At 32.9% G+C, this 14,877-nt stretch overlaps 1 protein-coding gene across 1 annotated transcript in view; it reads left to right on the forward strand.

Moving 5' to 3' along the window:
• The window catches only part of LOC143059547 (uncharacterized), a 38,853-nt gene that overhangs the window by 15,026 nt on the left and 8,950 nt on the right, over positions 1–14,877 (forward strand). The window contains exons 6-14 of the mRNA XM_076233065.1: positions 612–705; positions 1,643–1,720; positions 2,696–2,850; positions 8,242–8,279; positions 9,060–9,165; positions 10,731–10,898; positions 11,894–12,038; positions 12,511–12,630; positions 13,301–13,352. Coding sequence (XP_076089180.1) covers positions 612–705; positions 1,643–1,720; positions 2,696–2,850; positions 8,242–8,279; positions 9,060–9,165; positions 10,731–10,898; positions 11,894–12,038; positions 12,511–12,630; positions 13,301–13,352 — 956 coding nt within the window. The remainder of the gene's footprint in view (positions 1–611; positions 706–1,642; positions 1,721–2,695; positions 2,851–8,241; positions 8,280–9,059; positions 9,166–10,730; positions 10,899–11,893; positions 12,039–12,510; positions 12,631–13,300; positions 13,353–14,877) is intronic.

Below are 14,877 nucleotides of genomic sequence, written 5' to 3' on the forward strand. Positions count from 1 at the left end.
GAATTCCTTCTACATCACAACCAGGCTTCGCATTTATACTTTTAATGTGTTTTATGTTTATTCTGATTTTTGTCTTTCAATTATACTTATGTGAATAAAATATGTAAATGTTCCAGTGGTTTGGTAAACATCATATATATGATTGATTGACGGTGTTTAACGCAACTTTTACCTTATTGATATAAGAAACAGGACTGCTCGGAAAAAAACCATCTACATTCAACAAGAAAATCTGAGCGAGCGGGGTTCGAACAAGGGTAGTGATCACTGTAGTACAGAAACTCCTTTTACTACCTGGCCCCCGAGCTCCCACCTCGACCACACCGCCGCGTCCCTTAAATAATCATATAACAGACCCGACAAACAACTATATAATAATGGCAATAGAAAATGGTTTTGATTTTTTTTTAATTACGATTTTTTACCATTGCATAGGCCACCTCTCATGTACAAACAGTTCGTATAGTTTCTTTGGCCAATGCTCGTTATATTCGAAACAGTTGTTTTCGTCTCGTTACAAATACTTATCTCTTCCGTATTTTGTTTACAAGGATACTTTGTTTTATAGAAAATGCCTATATTTTCTAATGTGTACTCTCATTTATGATTAGATGGTATGGAAAAAGTCTTGGCTCAACTGTCAACCAGAGAGACCAGAATGCAGTTGCCTCTATACGACAATACTATGCATTTGTTATAAACGGGGCAAGTATTCTATACTTAAAATTTTTTTACGCAAAGAACAAAAACATTATATCATAATATGTTCATTAAATAGATATAATATTAAAAAGTATTGCTGTGCATGCAGTTTTTATCATTATTAAAAAGGAGATGTGGTATGTTTGCTAATGAGTCATTTATCCATCCAAATAAAGAGGGTGTAATCAGATATAGGCAACCGTACGGCCTTCAACAATGAAAAAACCTAAAACTGTATAGTTGGCTATAAAAGGCCCTGACATGAAAACAAAATACGAAATAATTCAATTGAGAAAACTAACAGCATAATTTATAACAATAAAAATCACGAAAAAACAAAGATGACAGACAATGAACCAACGACAACCACTGAATAACAGGCTCCTCACTTGGAATAGGCACATACAGAATTTGGCGCGGTTTAACATGTATATGGTTTAACATGTATATGAGCGCTCAACCCTCCCTTAATCAGGAACAGTGGCACAACAGTACAACGCACGAACAAACTATTATGTAACATAACGTCAAATTGAAACAGAAAGTAAATTTCTATCCTCCAATCTCTTCTCATGGTATAAGCCGTCACAACTACAATATCATGTTTAACTCAAAGTTAAGCCTGAAATATAAAAAGAAGATGTGGGGTGATTTCCAATAAGATAACTCTTCACAAGAAACCAAATGCTACAGAAATAAACAATTATAGGTCACCGTATGACCTTCAGCAATGAGCAAATTAAGCCTATGTATACCGTATAGTCAGCTACAAAAGGCCCCATAATTACAATTTAAAAGAATTCAAACGAGAAAACTCACCGCCTAAGTTATGTGCAAAACATAAAATAAACGAAAACTGATTTTTCGAAGATTTGAAAGTTCAGCGTTTCTATTCTAGTTAAATATTGATGGTAAAAATTTGTCTTCAAAACTATTTCAGATGGATGCCATGTATAAGAATCTTCAGCCGCCCAGTTTTACCATCAATATTCTGTTTTCAGGAATAATAATAGCAAAGGTAAATACGCTTTCACAGAAAACTGTTATATATTTTTTATACTGAAGTGAAGAACCTAACAAGGTTTTAACTTATGCGATTCCTAGTAAATTAAACCAACATTATATTGTTTAAAACATAGGAGGAATAATCTCATTTCCACAGCCACCCCCGTTTTACTAAGCCCCTGGTAATATTAACCCCACAATTATGTTTATGATATGTATATTTCGGGAGTTCTCAACAAACGTAAGCTTTGGTAAAAGGGAGATGACTCTATTTTCAATTTTCGTTATATATTAAATACTTTAAATAATACATGTACGTTGTATGCTGCTGTACAGTCTTTTCACATAAATGTATGTTTAAAGTAAATTGTATTTAAATAATTAAAAGCAATTACAAAACAAGAGATGGACATGTAAGATATAGCAACAACTCAAAACACATCCAGAGGGGAATATACATGTTTTTAACTTTTTAACTTTTATGAATAAATATAAGAAGCCTGACCTCAAAACAAGACATTTTAATTTGCTTTTTTAACATGTTTAAAGAGTAGTTTCTGTTGCATAAATGATTCCATCCCCCCATTAGTCATATGTTTTCCATGTTTTGGGTACAAAAGTATAGGTTTTTTTTATTAATATCTTAGAATCTGGAATGGGGTTCTTCATCTGTGTATTGAAAAAAAATAATGGCCGCTTTTGATTTTTCTTTATAACCTTTAGCTATTTTTTCTCTATTCGTCATATTTCAGGATCATATTATTCTCTATTCTTTATTTGTATGTTTTTATGCTCCATTATAATTCATTATTATGTCAACCCCATTTATACCCTAATATGTTTTCTCCATATATATCAAATTCACATTTACATGTACAAGATATTGTTATCTTAAGTTCACTGATTATTTTTTTATGCAACATGGTGTACTAATATTTCGTCTTTAGATAAATTATTTATTTAATTTGATAATTTTCGTTTTCCTCAGACAGCATCTGATGCGCCATGGACAGAAACAATCAAAATCACGGGTGTCACTCCTAACCAAGTGGATGCTTCTCGAATGTTAAACCTTTTCAGTTCCTGGGTCAAGTCACAAAGTAGTAGTATACCAGGGCATGACCACGCTATGTTATTTACTGGGTAAGAGTATCATTTGTATCATTGTATGACTAAGACGCTTCTATTCAGATCTCTATTTATAAAAAAAAATGGTACAGCATGCACGATAATCTGAGCTTTGTTATACATGTACATTGTACATGACGTAAGGTTCTATCATGATAAAGTGCAACTGTATCAATGAATCTAACCTTTTTTCATTGATACAGTGACGTTACGCTCGATGTTGGTGTCACTTTTGGTAACGTCGTATGTTAACGTCAAAATCATATTATATAGACGTTTAGTAATATTGACGTCCAGTCTAGTCGTTAAACAAGTGGTTTTCTGTTAATGAAAGGAGATATGGGTGTATGCCAGGTGACCTCTAGACAAAGGAAATATAAGATAAATGCGTATGGTGTTTTGTGAAAAGGACGCAAATTGTGGGATTTACGCTACATTCAAATCCACGCGTATGCGGCTTTCATGCACAATTTGTTTTAAAATAATGTTTCCCGGTTAAAAAAAAACAAGATTTTTTTTTTATTATGAAAATCGTGCTGAAGAGGAGAAACGCTTTACAATTTTAGATTTTTTTAATATTTGATCTTTTTGTTTTAACTTAAAATATGGTTGTAGGTAGGCCCGGTATATATATTTTTTTATATCAACCTTAAAGTAGTTCAACAAATTAACTTTTGCATATTTTCAATGATTGTAAGACTTTAATGTCTGTCAAAATTCTACGATGACAGTATTTGATTGTCAAGTTTGATTTTTTGGGGAATGGGGTGGTTATAAAAGGCTCGCCTCCGGTTGCAGGAATTTCTCGCTGCATTGGTGGCCTTCAGCTACTGTTTGCTCTTTAATTTGGTCGGGTTGTTGTCTCTTTGACATATTTCCCGTTTCCATTCTCAATTTTATATTTTATGCTTTACTTTGTTCTGTATTTGTTTTGCTGTTATTTTTTCTCTCTCTCATTTACCTGTCATTTGTCGTTGATGGTATCTTATTTTAAATGTTCTCATTTGGTGCATTCTTTATTTCTCAACGAAATGATTTTTTGTTCCTTAGAATACAATTTAAGTAAAGATGTACTTTAGTGTCATGTGATTTTCTCCCGAGTAAAGTTTTCAATTTTGCATTTCTTAAAAATATCACAAACAAAGTACTCATTGTTTAATACAAGATGTATCTAACGCGAGAAAAAGATAAATTACGCGTCATGCATTTCTAAATTACTTCTTTTAATATCAATTGGAGAAATAAAAAAAATTAAAAAAATTCTTAAATGTAATAGATATTATTGCTTTGGACAATATTGGATCAATATTGAGAAAGTTCTATGTAGTGCTATCATCCTGTGCCGTGACACATTATGAAGCCGTGACACAATATAAATGTCAAATGTAAATCAATGAAGCAGTTACATTTTAACATAAATTAACACATTCCAAAATATTTTTATTCTCTTCTTCGGTTAAAACGAGAGTGTTTCTTTTCAAAATATTGTCTTGGCATACATACATGTACAACACGGAAGCGCTTGGGACAATTGCTTTTTGATTTTTCAAAAGACTGTCCTGTAAACCGTGATGTTTATTCTTTATGAAATAATGTCTATTAATTACAGATGTTCCTTCAGGGAAAGTTGGGCCTTCTTTTACTTTAAGGGTCCCTATACTTTAGAGGTAGGGTTCATTCATGGTAATTGTTAGGTTACAGGATGTTTTAGGTTAGGGTTAGGTTTTATGGTTACTGGGCGAGTGTTACGGTTAGGTATGGGTTAAGGAAAGATTTGGGGTTTAAAATAGGTTAGTAATGCTCTATAAATGCTGGGACCCCTAAAGTAACAGAAGGGTGAAAGTTGACTCCAACTCATAAGTTTCTTCTCTTGATAACATAATTGTGACTCCCCGATGTAGCTTTAAGGAGGAAGAGACAATTTTCCTCATCATCACATAAAACTGCAAAAATTTGACCGGTCTACTTTGACTTCCAACGAAATGCCAAATAGACTCAGCAAACAAACAATAGTCACGCTCAAGGCACCCGTCGCAATAACACGACACGGTTCGAACTAGTACCGTTTGTAGATTTTTTGTTTCAATTCGATGTATGGTCCGTATACCCTTTATTGGTTTAAACGATTTTCTATCTCTAGCAATTTCTTCTACATATTTTGAATTTCTTCGTTTGCAAACATATGACCATGGTGTTGTTAATCGTGACTGCGTGATACAGCCGAACATATCTAAAATTGTCCGCGTAATTAAACGGCAATATCTGCTTGATTTTTCAAGTCCACCTGCGGCATACTGTGGACCCTTTCTATGACAACTTTCAAAATAATTCATAATTATTTGTTTATATTCAAATTCGGCTACAGATTCTACTAGGCTACCAATGCAATGACCTATTATAATTGAATTTGTCTTCGTCATTAGAATTTAAGTCTTACTGGTGGATAGATGTCTCATTGGCAACCACACCACATCTCCTTATTTATATATTTTGACAGTATACAGATTATTTCCAGTAGCATTTTTGTTCTACTATTAAGTATATGGCGTAAAAGAACTTGCGTTGCGGTTACATTGTTTAGTATGGTGACACAAATATCTCTATTAATATCCAATTAGCTGTACGTATAACATATCTCCGTATTTGGTTGTTTAATATGTGTCCGTGTGTCCGTATTCGTATACATGTATGTAACAACACAATAATGTATACACAACATTCAACTTTCTTATTCAATACTTTAATTGATACGAATATCCATTATGTATGATATGCTAGTTGTATTTGAGACGATAATTATGTTCTTCACTGAAAATATTAATTTTGTATATACATGTATAATTTAGTTGTTGTTGGGTTTCTGTTTCATTAGCTTTAAAAAAAAAAAAACTGACATGAAAGAAAAAAACATTTGAAAGAAAAATTATATTCCGAATTTAAGTTTTAGATGTTTTTATAACCAAATAAATACGTTTCAAAAACGCCATAATGCAAAAAACGGTTGCATGTAATGGTGAACGTCAAAAACGTCAAATAAGCGACGCTGTGACATTTCGGTAGACCACCATGTGACCACTGTATTTTGATTATTTGTACATTAATGTTCATCCTATTTATATTGAAATGTTCCTTCGGTTTGAGAATTTCAGATTATCGCTTAATTTTTTTTCTTAATTATACAGTTTTCACTTATTTCTAAAGATATGTAACAACTTGTTTTTAGTATTTAAGAATAAAAATGAAGATGCCATTTTTGTGACATTTTGGTAGACACCCTTCCAACGCATTAGTAATCGAAATAAATTGACAAAAATATAAACGAATGCATACAACCGTTTCTTTTTTATTAGGAATTTATCATATTGACTTCATTTCTCCGTTTTAAAATGCACAATCCTTTTTTTTTTCGTTTTCTTTAAAAACCATCGAAATTACTAACGTTAAACGTTAGTTAAAAGTTTTGTGACGGGAGCCCTGTGGGGACTCATATACAAAATATGATTTTATGTAATGATAAAAAAGAGACTGCGATATGAATAAATGCCGTTCAGATGTTCTAGGTTATCGGACATTTAGTATTTTATGACTAGATAACATGCTTTACATATTTTTACTCGGTATTGATAATTTCAAGTAGAGCATGTTTTTTTTTAAACGTTGTTGTGACAGTGTTTTTCGGGGCTTTGATTTTGATTATGATGTCGAAGTTCTCATTGAATTCGTTCTTTTTAATTGGAAATCAATGTTTTTAAAGCATTTTCCAAGTTTGTTTTACATAATGATATTTAATATAAAGACTTTGGTGACAAATAATCTCGCTATCGATCGATTATCACTTGTTATGCCGCAAAGGGCTTATATTTTTCCTTCAGTGTCTACAAGCTGAAATGGCTTTTTCCAAGGTCTACTCGATTCGAAAATGGTGTCGATTGCGTCATACAAATATGACATCACAAAGCCCTAACGTTCCTCTTCCAAATGGTATACAATTTTTATATTTTATTTACTCGTGGGTATCCGAAATTTGGAGGAACCCTAAAAAACAATACTAATATGTTACCCGTCTACATGCAAAAACATATGATTTGTCTCGTTTGTTTTTGGAAAGCTTATTGGCAAAAGTTAATAAAAACTAATAAGCTACCGTAAAAATAATGTTTAAAGTGCTCCGAAGATTTTAAGACAAAAAAACATTTGATATTCCCGGTATTTTTCTTATTTTAAGCCGATTATTGGTCAGAGGCACACGAAATCAGAAAACGTCACCAATATCGAGCGTAACGTCAGTGCAAGTCGAATATAAAATCGTTTGCTGGAGTGTTAACAATATGTTTCAAAGAAAAGTGAAGAAAATAGTGATTATAATCAAAATTTATATTGAATAAAATAATATTTCATTAAAATAAAAATACCCTTGTTCATGTTTGATATCGATATAATTTAATTTTGGATGTAACGTCTTCTGATTGGCTGACGTTATTTTGTTATGAGCCCATAGACATAATTTGGTCATGTGACCGTGACGTCATCAACGTTTTTTCATGGTTTTCTACGGTTCAAAATGGAATTTAGAATTAAATTATAAGAAATGACTGTAATATTTTTTTTTCTGTCTATTCGAAATAACATAGAAAATGTGGTGCACACTGTTAAATAACCCGCTACGCGCGTTATTCAGTGTGTACCAAATTTTTTATGTTATTTCGAATAGACAGAAAACATATTACAGTCATTCCTTAAATAACTTTATATTTGGTTACAGTTAAAAAAAATATGCATATCTGCAGTAAATAAAATCCCGCCCAATAAAAAGTTGAATTAGCTGATGCCTAAACCATTTTGTATTAGCATGATTCCATGAGCAAAATCGACTTACATACATTGTACTGTACTTCACCTTATTATGATAGGACCTTACACCATGTACATGTATAACAAAGCTCAGATTATCGTGCATGCTGTACAATTTCTCTCGTATCAGTCCATATTCAGAAATCTTTTTTTTTTAAATACGAACTTTCATTTTTTGTAAAACTTATTATTTGCCTTACAAGTACGAAACCCTACAAAGGCGGCATAGTTCTTGGTGTTAATTTACTTGTGTATATTGTCGGCCTTTCAAACACAACATTTACATAAAAACCTTGGAACTTATTCATGCTATTCACTTTGTAATGGAGTCGGCCATATTCACACATTATTGTACGCGCCTTCTTCATACCCTGTTCGGTGCATGTGGTTGTTCAAATGTACTAATGGTAACAAGACCAGTTTCGATCGTTTATATGTGTCTGACAAACCATGACAAATTGCAATCAATTTTCCGGGAACAATCATATCGGGTTTATGCGTATATATGCTTTTTTGTGTGTATGATTGTACTATTTATTTTTCTATTTATTGTAGGTATGAGATGATTAAGGACGGATCAGCATCAATAGCTGGTAAGAATATTTTAAAGTAGAAACAAATCAAAGAATTATATACATATCTTATCCGTGTCATCTTCAGACGGGTGAACACTTGGTGGTAGATTAGTATGTCCATTTGGCTTTCAAAAAAACTTGATAAAATGTACTTCCAATTCGGCCAAAAACTCACATACACCTACGCCAAAATAACATGATATTCGGGTCTCAAAGTGTTAAAAATAAACTTGACATCCGTAATCACTAACCATATAGAAAACTATAAACAAAATAATGAATTGATTAACTTGATGACAGATAAATACTGCTAGGTTTCCGATCCGTAGATCTTATACAGTATCATCGTGAACAAAAAAAAAAAAAGAAAGTTAATGTTGAGCAAATACTTAACCTATATTTGAATACAAAAATTGAAATTCAGAACATAATCTTAGAAGAATTTAATATGGAGCTTTGGAACAGGATCATAAGATGATTTCCAGTTTGTGATGTGGTTCATGTTGTTCAGTCTTTAGGTTTCTGTTATGTGTTTGTGTTATTGTTTGACCGCTGTTTGACCTTGTTTTTTAGTCATGGCGTTGCCAGTTTATTTTAGACTTCTAAGATTGAAAATCCCTCGGGCATTTTTCGCCTCTCGTTAATTAGATCTTAAATAGTAACATTCGTCCAAAAGTTTAAATAACCATACATACTTATATCTTTTATATTGAAAAGTGTAAACTACATGTGTGGTGAATATAAATGAAGTACACATGTTTTCAATGATGTTAATGATTTTAAAAATGTCCACTTTAGGTTTTGCTTTTACTGGTGCCTTATGCCAAGCAAACAGCCAATCGATTGTAGAAGACAAGTTCAACTTTGGTATATTAACCGTGGCAGCACATGAGCTTGGACACAGGTAAAGTCTTAAAAACCAACTTTGGTATAATAACTATGACATCACACAAGCTTGGACACAGGTAAACTACTAGTATTAAAACCCAACTTTCAATTGGTATAATAACTTTGGCATCACATGAGCTTGGACACAGGTAAAGTATTAAAGAAACAACTTTGGTGTAATAACTGTGGCATCACACGAGCTTGGACACAGGTAAACTCTTAATGACCATCTTTGCGATGATTTTTATTAATGCGAGTAATGCGGCTGAATGAGTATCGCAATAATAAGAACTCGCATACATCGTGATAACTGTATGCATTCCCCCTGAAACCGCATTTATAGATATCGCATTTAATTAGTCCATCTACAAAATTCGCAATACACAATAAATTCTGAATTTACAGTAATAACTGCGAACCTATATAAGCAAATCAAAGCTCGGAAGAGGAAGAGTTCTGTAGTTATTTGCTGGGTTTTTGGTCTTATATTCCAACGAAATAAAATTGAATACCAAAACTTGCAAAAACTGTTGCGATGTGACATCGGTTTCGTAGCAGGGATAACAAGTGAAACCGGATAAAAAAAAAAAATCAGCGGTGCGAGGATTAAACTTGTATATAAAGAAAATGAAAACGTATGTCTGTATTGTGAGGTCCGTCAGAGGCCTATCGTTTGGATAAGGGAAAGTATAAAAACGTGTGAGAGCATGACATATCAAACTGATCGAGGTAGAAAGCCAGGAACTTTCTGAGATACACTTTGCCTGTAGGGGTTTTAATAATATACACGTTTTCGTTGAGGAAGAGACGGTGCGTCAGTGATGAAGAGTTATAATTTATTTAATAAAACAGAAGTTAAATGACTTCCTTAATAGGTTTTCACTCTGAATTTGTATCAAAAAATAAAATCACAAAAGAACCAAGCTCAGAGGAAAATTCAAACGGAAAGTTCTTAATCCAATTGCAAAACAAAAGGCTCAAACACATCAAACGGATGGAAACAACAATCATATTACTGACTTGGTGCATGCATATGTAGAAAATAGTTTATTTAACCTAGTTTTATAGCTAGCTAATATTCTCACTTGTATGACAGCCGCATAAGAAAACATTATATTGACAACGATTTGAGATAAAAACAAACAGACATAATAGGTAAAAATACCAAAAATAGGGGTAAAGCAGTCAACATTATTTTGTAAGGCTTAATCACTATAAAACTAGTAAATATGTAACAAAAAAACACAAAAAGTCATAAAGGCATATAGACAAAGCATTAAATAACTGCTATCATTCTATAGTACACATTTTTGCTGTTAAGCAATCTGCAACGCTTGACCCGACAGTTTGTGACGCTTGAACTATTGGCATCATACAGGATTTTTCTTCTTTACGAGATCAGACATTTTCTCATGTGACGTCAAAACTATCCGGATACTTCTTTGACGTCTTATAATGGACGACAAATGTCGATTACGTTATTGCTGATTATTATTTTGTATGTACCAATTTCTGTTGTTTGTGATCGTGTTTTTGTTATACAGCATATTTTACTTTTAATCTATGTACGTTCTTTTACAGTTTGAGCGCACTACACGATGGGAATAACAATTTTTGTAGAGCCAGTGATGCGTTCATTATGACTGCCACCAGCCAACCTCAATCCAATCCTCTTACGGCAAGCAATCCCTGGAAATTTTCGTCATGTTCTACAACGTATTTCAACACATATATTGATTTCCTTACTACGTGAGTTATTATGTGCTTTACGTCATATTTTAACCCATACTCTGATTTCATTACCTCGTGAGTTTTATGTGTTTTTCGTCATATTTTAACCCATACTCTGATTTCCTTACCTCTTGAATTTTATGTGTTTTCGTCATATTTTAACCAATACAGTGATTTCTTTACCGTGTGAGTTTCTTTATATAAGTTAATATTTGTTCCTAAGGCTACAGTTTTTAATTTTATTTAATCATACTATTGTGTTTTATATCAAAAAGCTATCATATTGTATTCCTTATCATACGAGTCATTAACCGTTTGTTTTATTTAAAGACAATACTCTTGCTCAAGTATAAGGTAGAGGCTATAGTTGTGAATACGATAAAACGGTTTTATTCATTAATGCATCAAATTTATCGATTATTAGCATTATAGTTCACATTTAACAACACCCGAAAAATCAGAAATAAATAGAATTGAGAATGGAACTGGTGAATGTGTCTAAGAGACACCATACCAACCAAAGGGCAGAAAACATCCAAAAAGCCGCAAATGGGTCTTCATCACAGCAAGAAAATCCCAAACCAGTAAGCGGGGTCAGCTTGCCTCTTAGCAATAATGTATACTAGTTCAGCTAAATAGACGCCACATTTAACTCCGAAACATGTAAATCAATCAATAGTTTAAAAAAATCCAGTCTCAGAACAAAATTGATTGTATCAATTTAGAAAAATATCCAAAATGACAACATGTTCATAATTTCTAAATAGATAGGCATCTGATGCTTGTCATGAGGTTTAAAATACTTTTAGGTAAGCTGTGATAACATGTGATAACAGAGGTTAGTCAGACTGACCTTGTGAATAATTTTAACAAAGATGCATGCAATTGAACGAAAAACAATTGACAAACAGAATCCCACCAATAAGTTTAAAAATAGCTGTATGTTTAAGGTTCTATTTTACATCTATTGTATTTATAATTAAAATCACTGGTTATTTCCCCTCCTTTTTCAGGAATAATATACAGTGTATGACCACATTAAATCAAGGTTATGATGCTAATGCATTATACCCTGAAAGGAATAACTTACCTGGTCAGATATATAATGCTGATCAACAATGTGAACACATGGTGGGGACAGGATCTGTTATGTGTAGGGTAAGTTGTTTATCTTTATCCTAACTGAGTCAGACAATTGTAAAAGAGAGACGACAGATGCCAGAAAGACATTCATAAGTCGAAATACACTGACAACGCAATGCCTAAATGAAGACCAACAAAAAAAAAACAATAGTGCACTAAACACAACACTGAGAAACACATTGTGATCTGGCCACTTTATACTCAATGTAATGATAATTATAATAACTATAGTTAAATAACTATTACTTGTATAAGAATGAAAATGATAAAACCAAAAAAAGTAATGATTATAAAAATTTATTTATTTAATTCTTAATTCCACTTTTAAGGATAAAATCGTTAAAAAACCCGTTAATGACGTCACGGTCACATGACAAATATACACAATAAGATGATAGACAACCAGAAGAGGATTCACATTCCAAATTAAATTATAGTGTGTTGAGACTAAATTACATGCTGCTGAAACATATTATTTCTCCCATAGCAACAATACTCTGGTGACTTTTCTTCAATATGTTCAGTCTTATGGTGCTCCACGCTCAATAATCCTTCACAATGTCAAAGTTATACAGCTGGAGACGGAACGTTGTGTGGGAACAGAAAGGTAAGCTAAATAAAGGCGACAGTAACACGAGTAAGTCACCGTTGTTAAAATTTGGGAAATCAATGTGGAGACTTTAGGTGCCGATGTTCAAATTTCGTAAATCAATCTTGCTGGACACAGAACATTGTGTGGAAACAAAAGGGAAATCTAAATAGAGGGGACAGTATGTTACCAATGTTCTCATCTGGTAAATCGATTGGGAAGAAACAAATCAGGATAAATTTTATATTATCCAATGGTTAGGTTTTGCTTTGAATGGCGATTTTATCTTTAGGACAATGTCACATTTTGACTCCATAAAGTCCTTTCTTAATATGTTCATCACATATAAGGAGTATTATATTAGACAAAACAGCAAGACGTTACCATACTATTATTATACGGAATATGATTCAAACAAATACCATACATGAATAACAGAAGATCTTGTTAAATAAAAAATATTGTATGGCTACATTTGATAATAACATGAATCATACACAACTTACAAATATTCCTTCTTGAAAATATAAATATGATGGTAATTATGTACTAAATGTGTGCAATAATCAGATATCCAATTGTTATTTTTTGAAAGCGTATAAAAAAGACTAACATAAAATAATGTAATGCATAAAGCTTTTTAAACGTACTAAAGACGTTGTATACTTATTTTGGTTACTGTTTGTAGTGGTGTGAAACAGGAGTGTGTACGGCATCATCAAGTGCTCCTAGTGGAAGTGGTATGTATTGTTTACTCATGTGTCTAATTATTGAGAACGAAATGCTCCTAATTGAAGTAAAGTGAAACCTATTTTTAGAGACCACTTTAGGGAGAGCAAAAACGTGGTCTCTTCAGACAGTAGGCCTTTTACTACAGCTTCAATCTATATCAAATATACTACAGAGTGATATAAAATTAATGGTCTTATAAGACAGGTTTTTGCTAAATACAGGTGGTCTCTTAAGCAGGTTTTACTGCAGTATGTATTGTTTTCTCAGGTATTTAATTATTGAGCATTCAGACGAGCGCTTTGTGTGCCTTATTGTTACAGACCAAACAGTACTTGATGAATTCGCCGTTTCGGAATCTAACGCATTCTGGGTAATATTTTTAAAAATGTACACCAAAACGTCGTGATTGGTTGAAAACGTCCAAACCAACGGAAATTCAACCAATGTCGTGACGTTATTTTCATTTTGGGGTACGAACTATGAAATTACCAATGATCCTTTAGATTCTGAAAAGGCGAATTGTTAATCTACTTCTATGTTGACAAAGGGATAACGGATAGAATTTAACATGAAATGGTTTTCGAATGTTTCATTCAACATATCTATGGGGGGGCCACAGCTAAAACAAATGCTCCTTACCCTTGCAAATTACATGAGACCAACAAGCAGTGATCGTTGAATTGTTAATCGTCTTCTTTTTTGTCATAAGAATTAAAATGAAATTTAAAATGTAAGGTGTTTCTGTTGTTTCATTGAATATACAAATACTTTTTCACAAATAATGCAACTATATTATATAATATGAACGATAACTTTGAAACGGTCGAGAACCCCACCCCTAAACCATAAAATTAAAGTATAGGACAATGTGATAAATCAAATGAAATAAAGGGGGCTTCCTTGTGGTCACTGTACACCCTCCTGTTTGAGAACTTGGAAATGGTGGAGATCCCCACCCCTTAATTATATGTACTCATGTATTGTACTCTATAACAAATAAAATGAAATATAGGGGGAGTCCCTGTGTTCAGCCTACCCCTTCCTGTTTAATAACTTAGAAACTGATGAGATCCCAACCCCTAAACCATACATACTCATGTATGAGACAATATAACTAATCAAATGAAACATAAAGGGAGTCCCCGAGGGGTCACCAATCCCCTCCTGTTTGGGAACTTACGAAACATTTGCGATTTTACCCCTAAACACAATATATATTCAAGTATGGGACAATATAATCAATAAAATGAAATATAGGGGGAGTCCCTGGAGTCACCCCACCCCTCCTGTTTGATAACTTGGAAACGGTCGAGATCCCAACCCCTTAACCACATATATTCAAGTATGGGACAATATAATAAATCAAATAAAATATAGGGGGAGTCCCTTGAGTCCCCCACCCCTCCTGTTTGAGAACTTGGAAACGGTGGAGATCCCCACCCCTTAACCATATATATTCATGTATTGGACAATATAACAATTCAGATGAAATATATGGGGAGTGCCTCGGGTCACCCAACCCCCTCCTGTTTG

This window comes from Mytilus galloprovincialis, chromosome 14 (genome assembly GCF_965363235.1).
Source record: "Mytilus galloprovincialis chromosome 14, xbMytGall1.hap1.1, whole genome shotgun sequence".
Classification (NCBI taxonomy): Eukaryota; Metazoa; Mollusca; class Bivalvia; order Mytilida; family Mytilidae; genus Mytilus; species Mytilus galloprovincialis.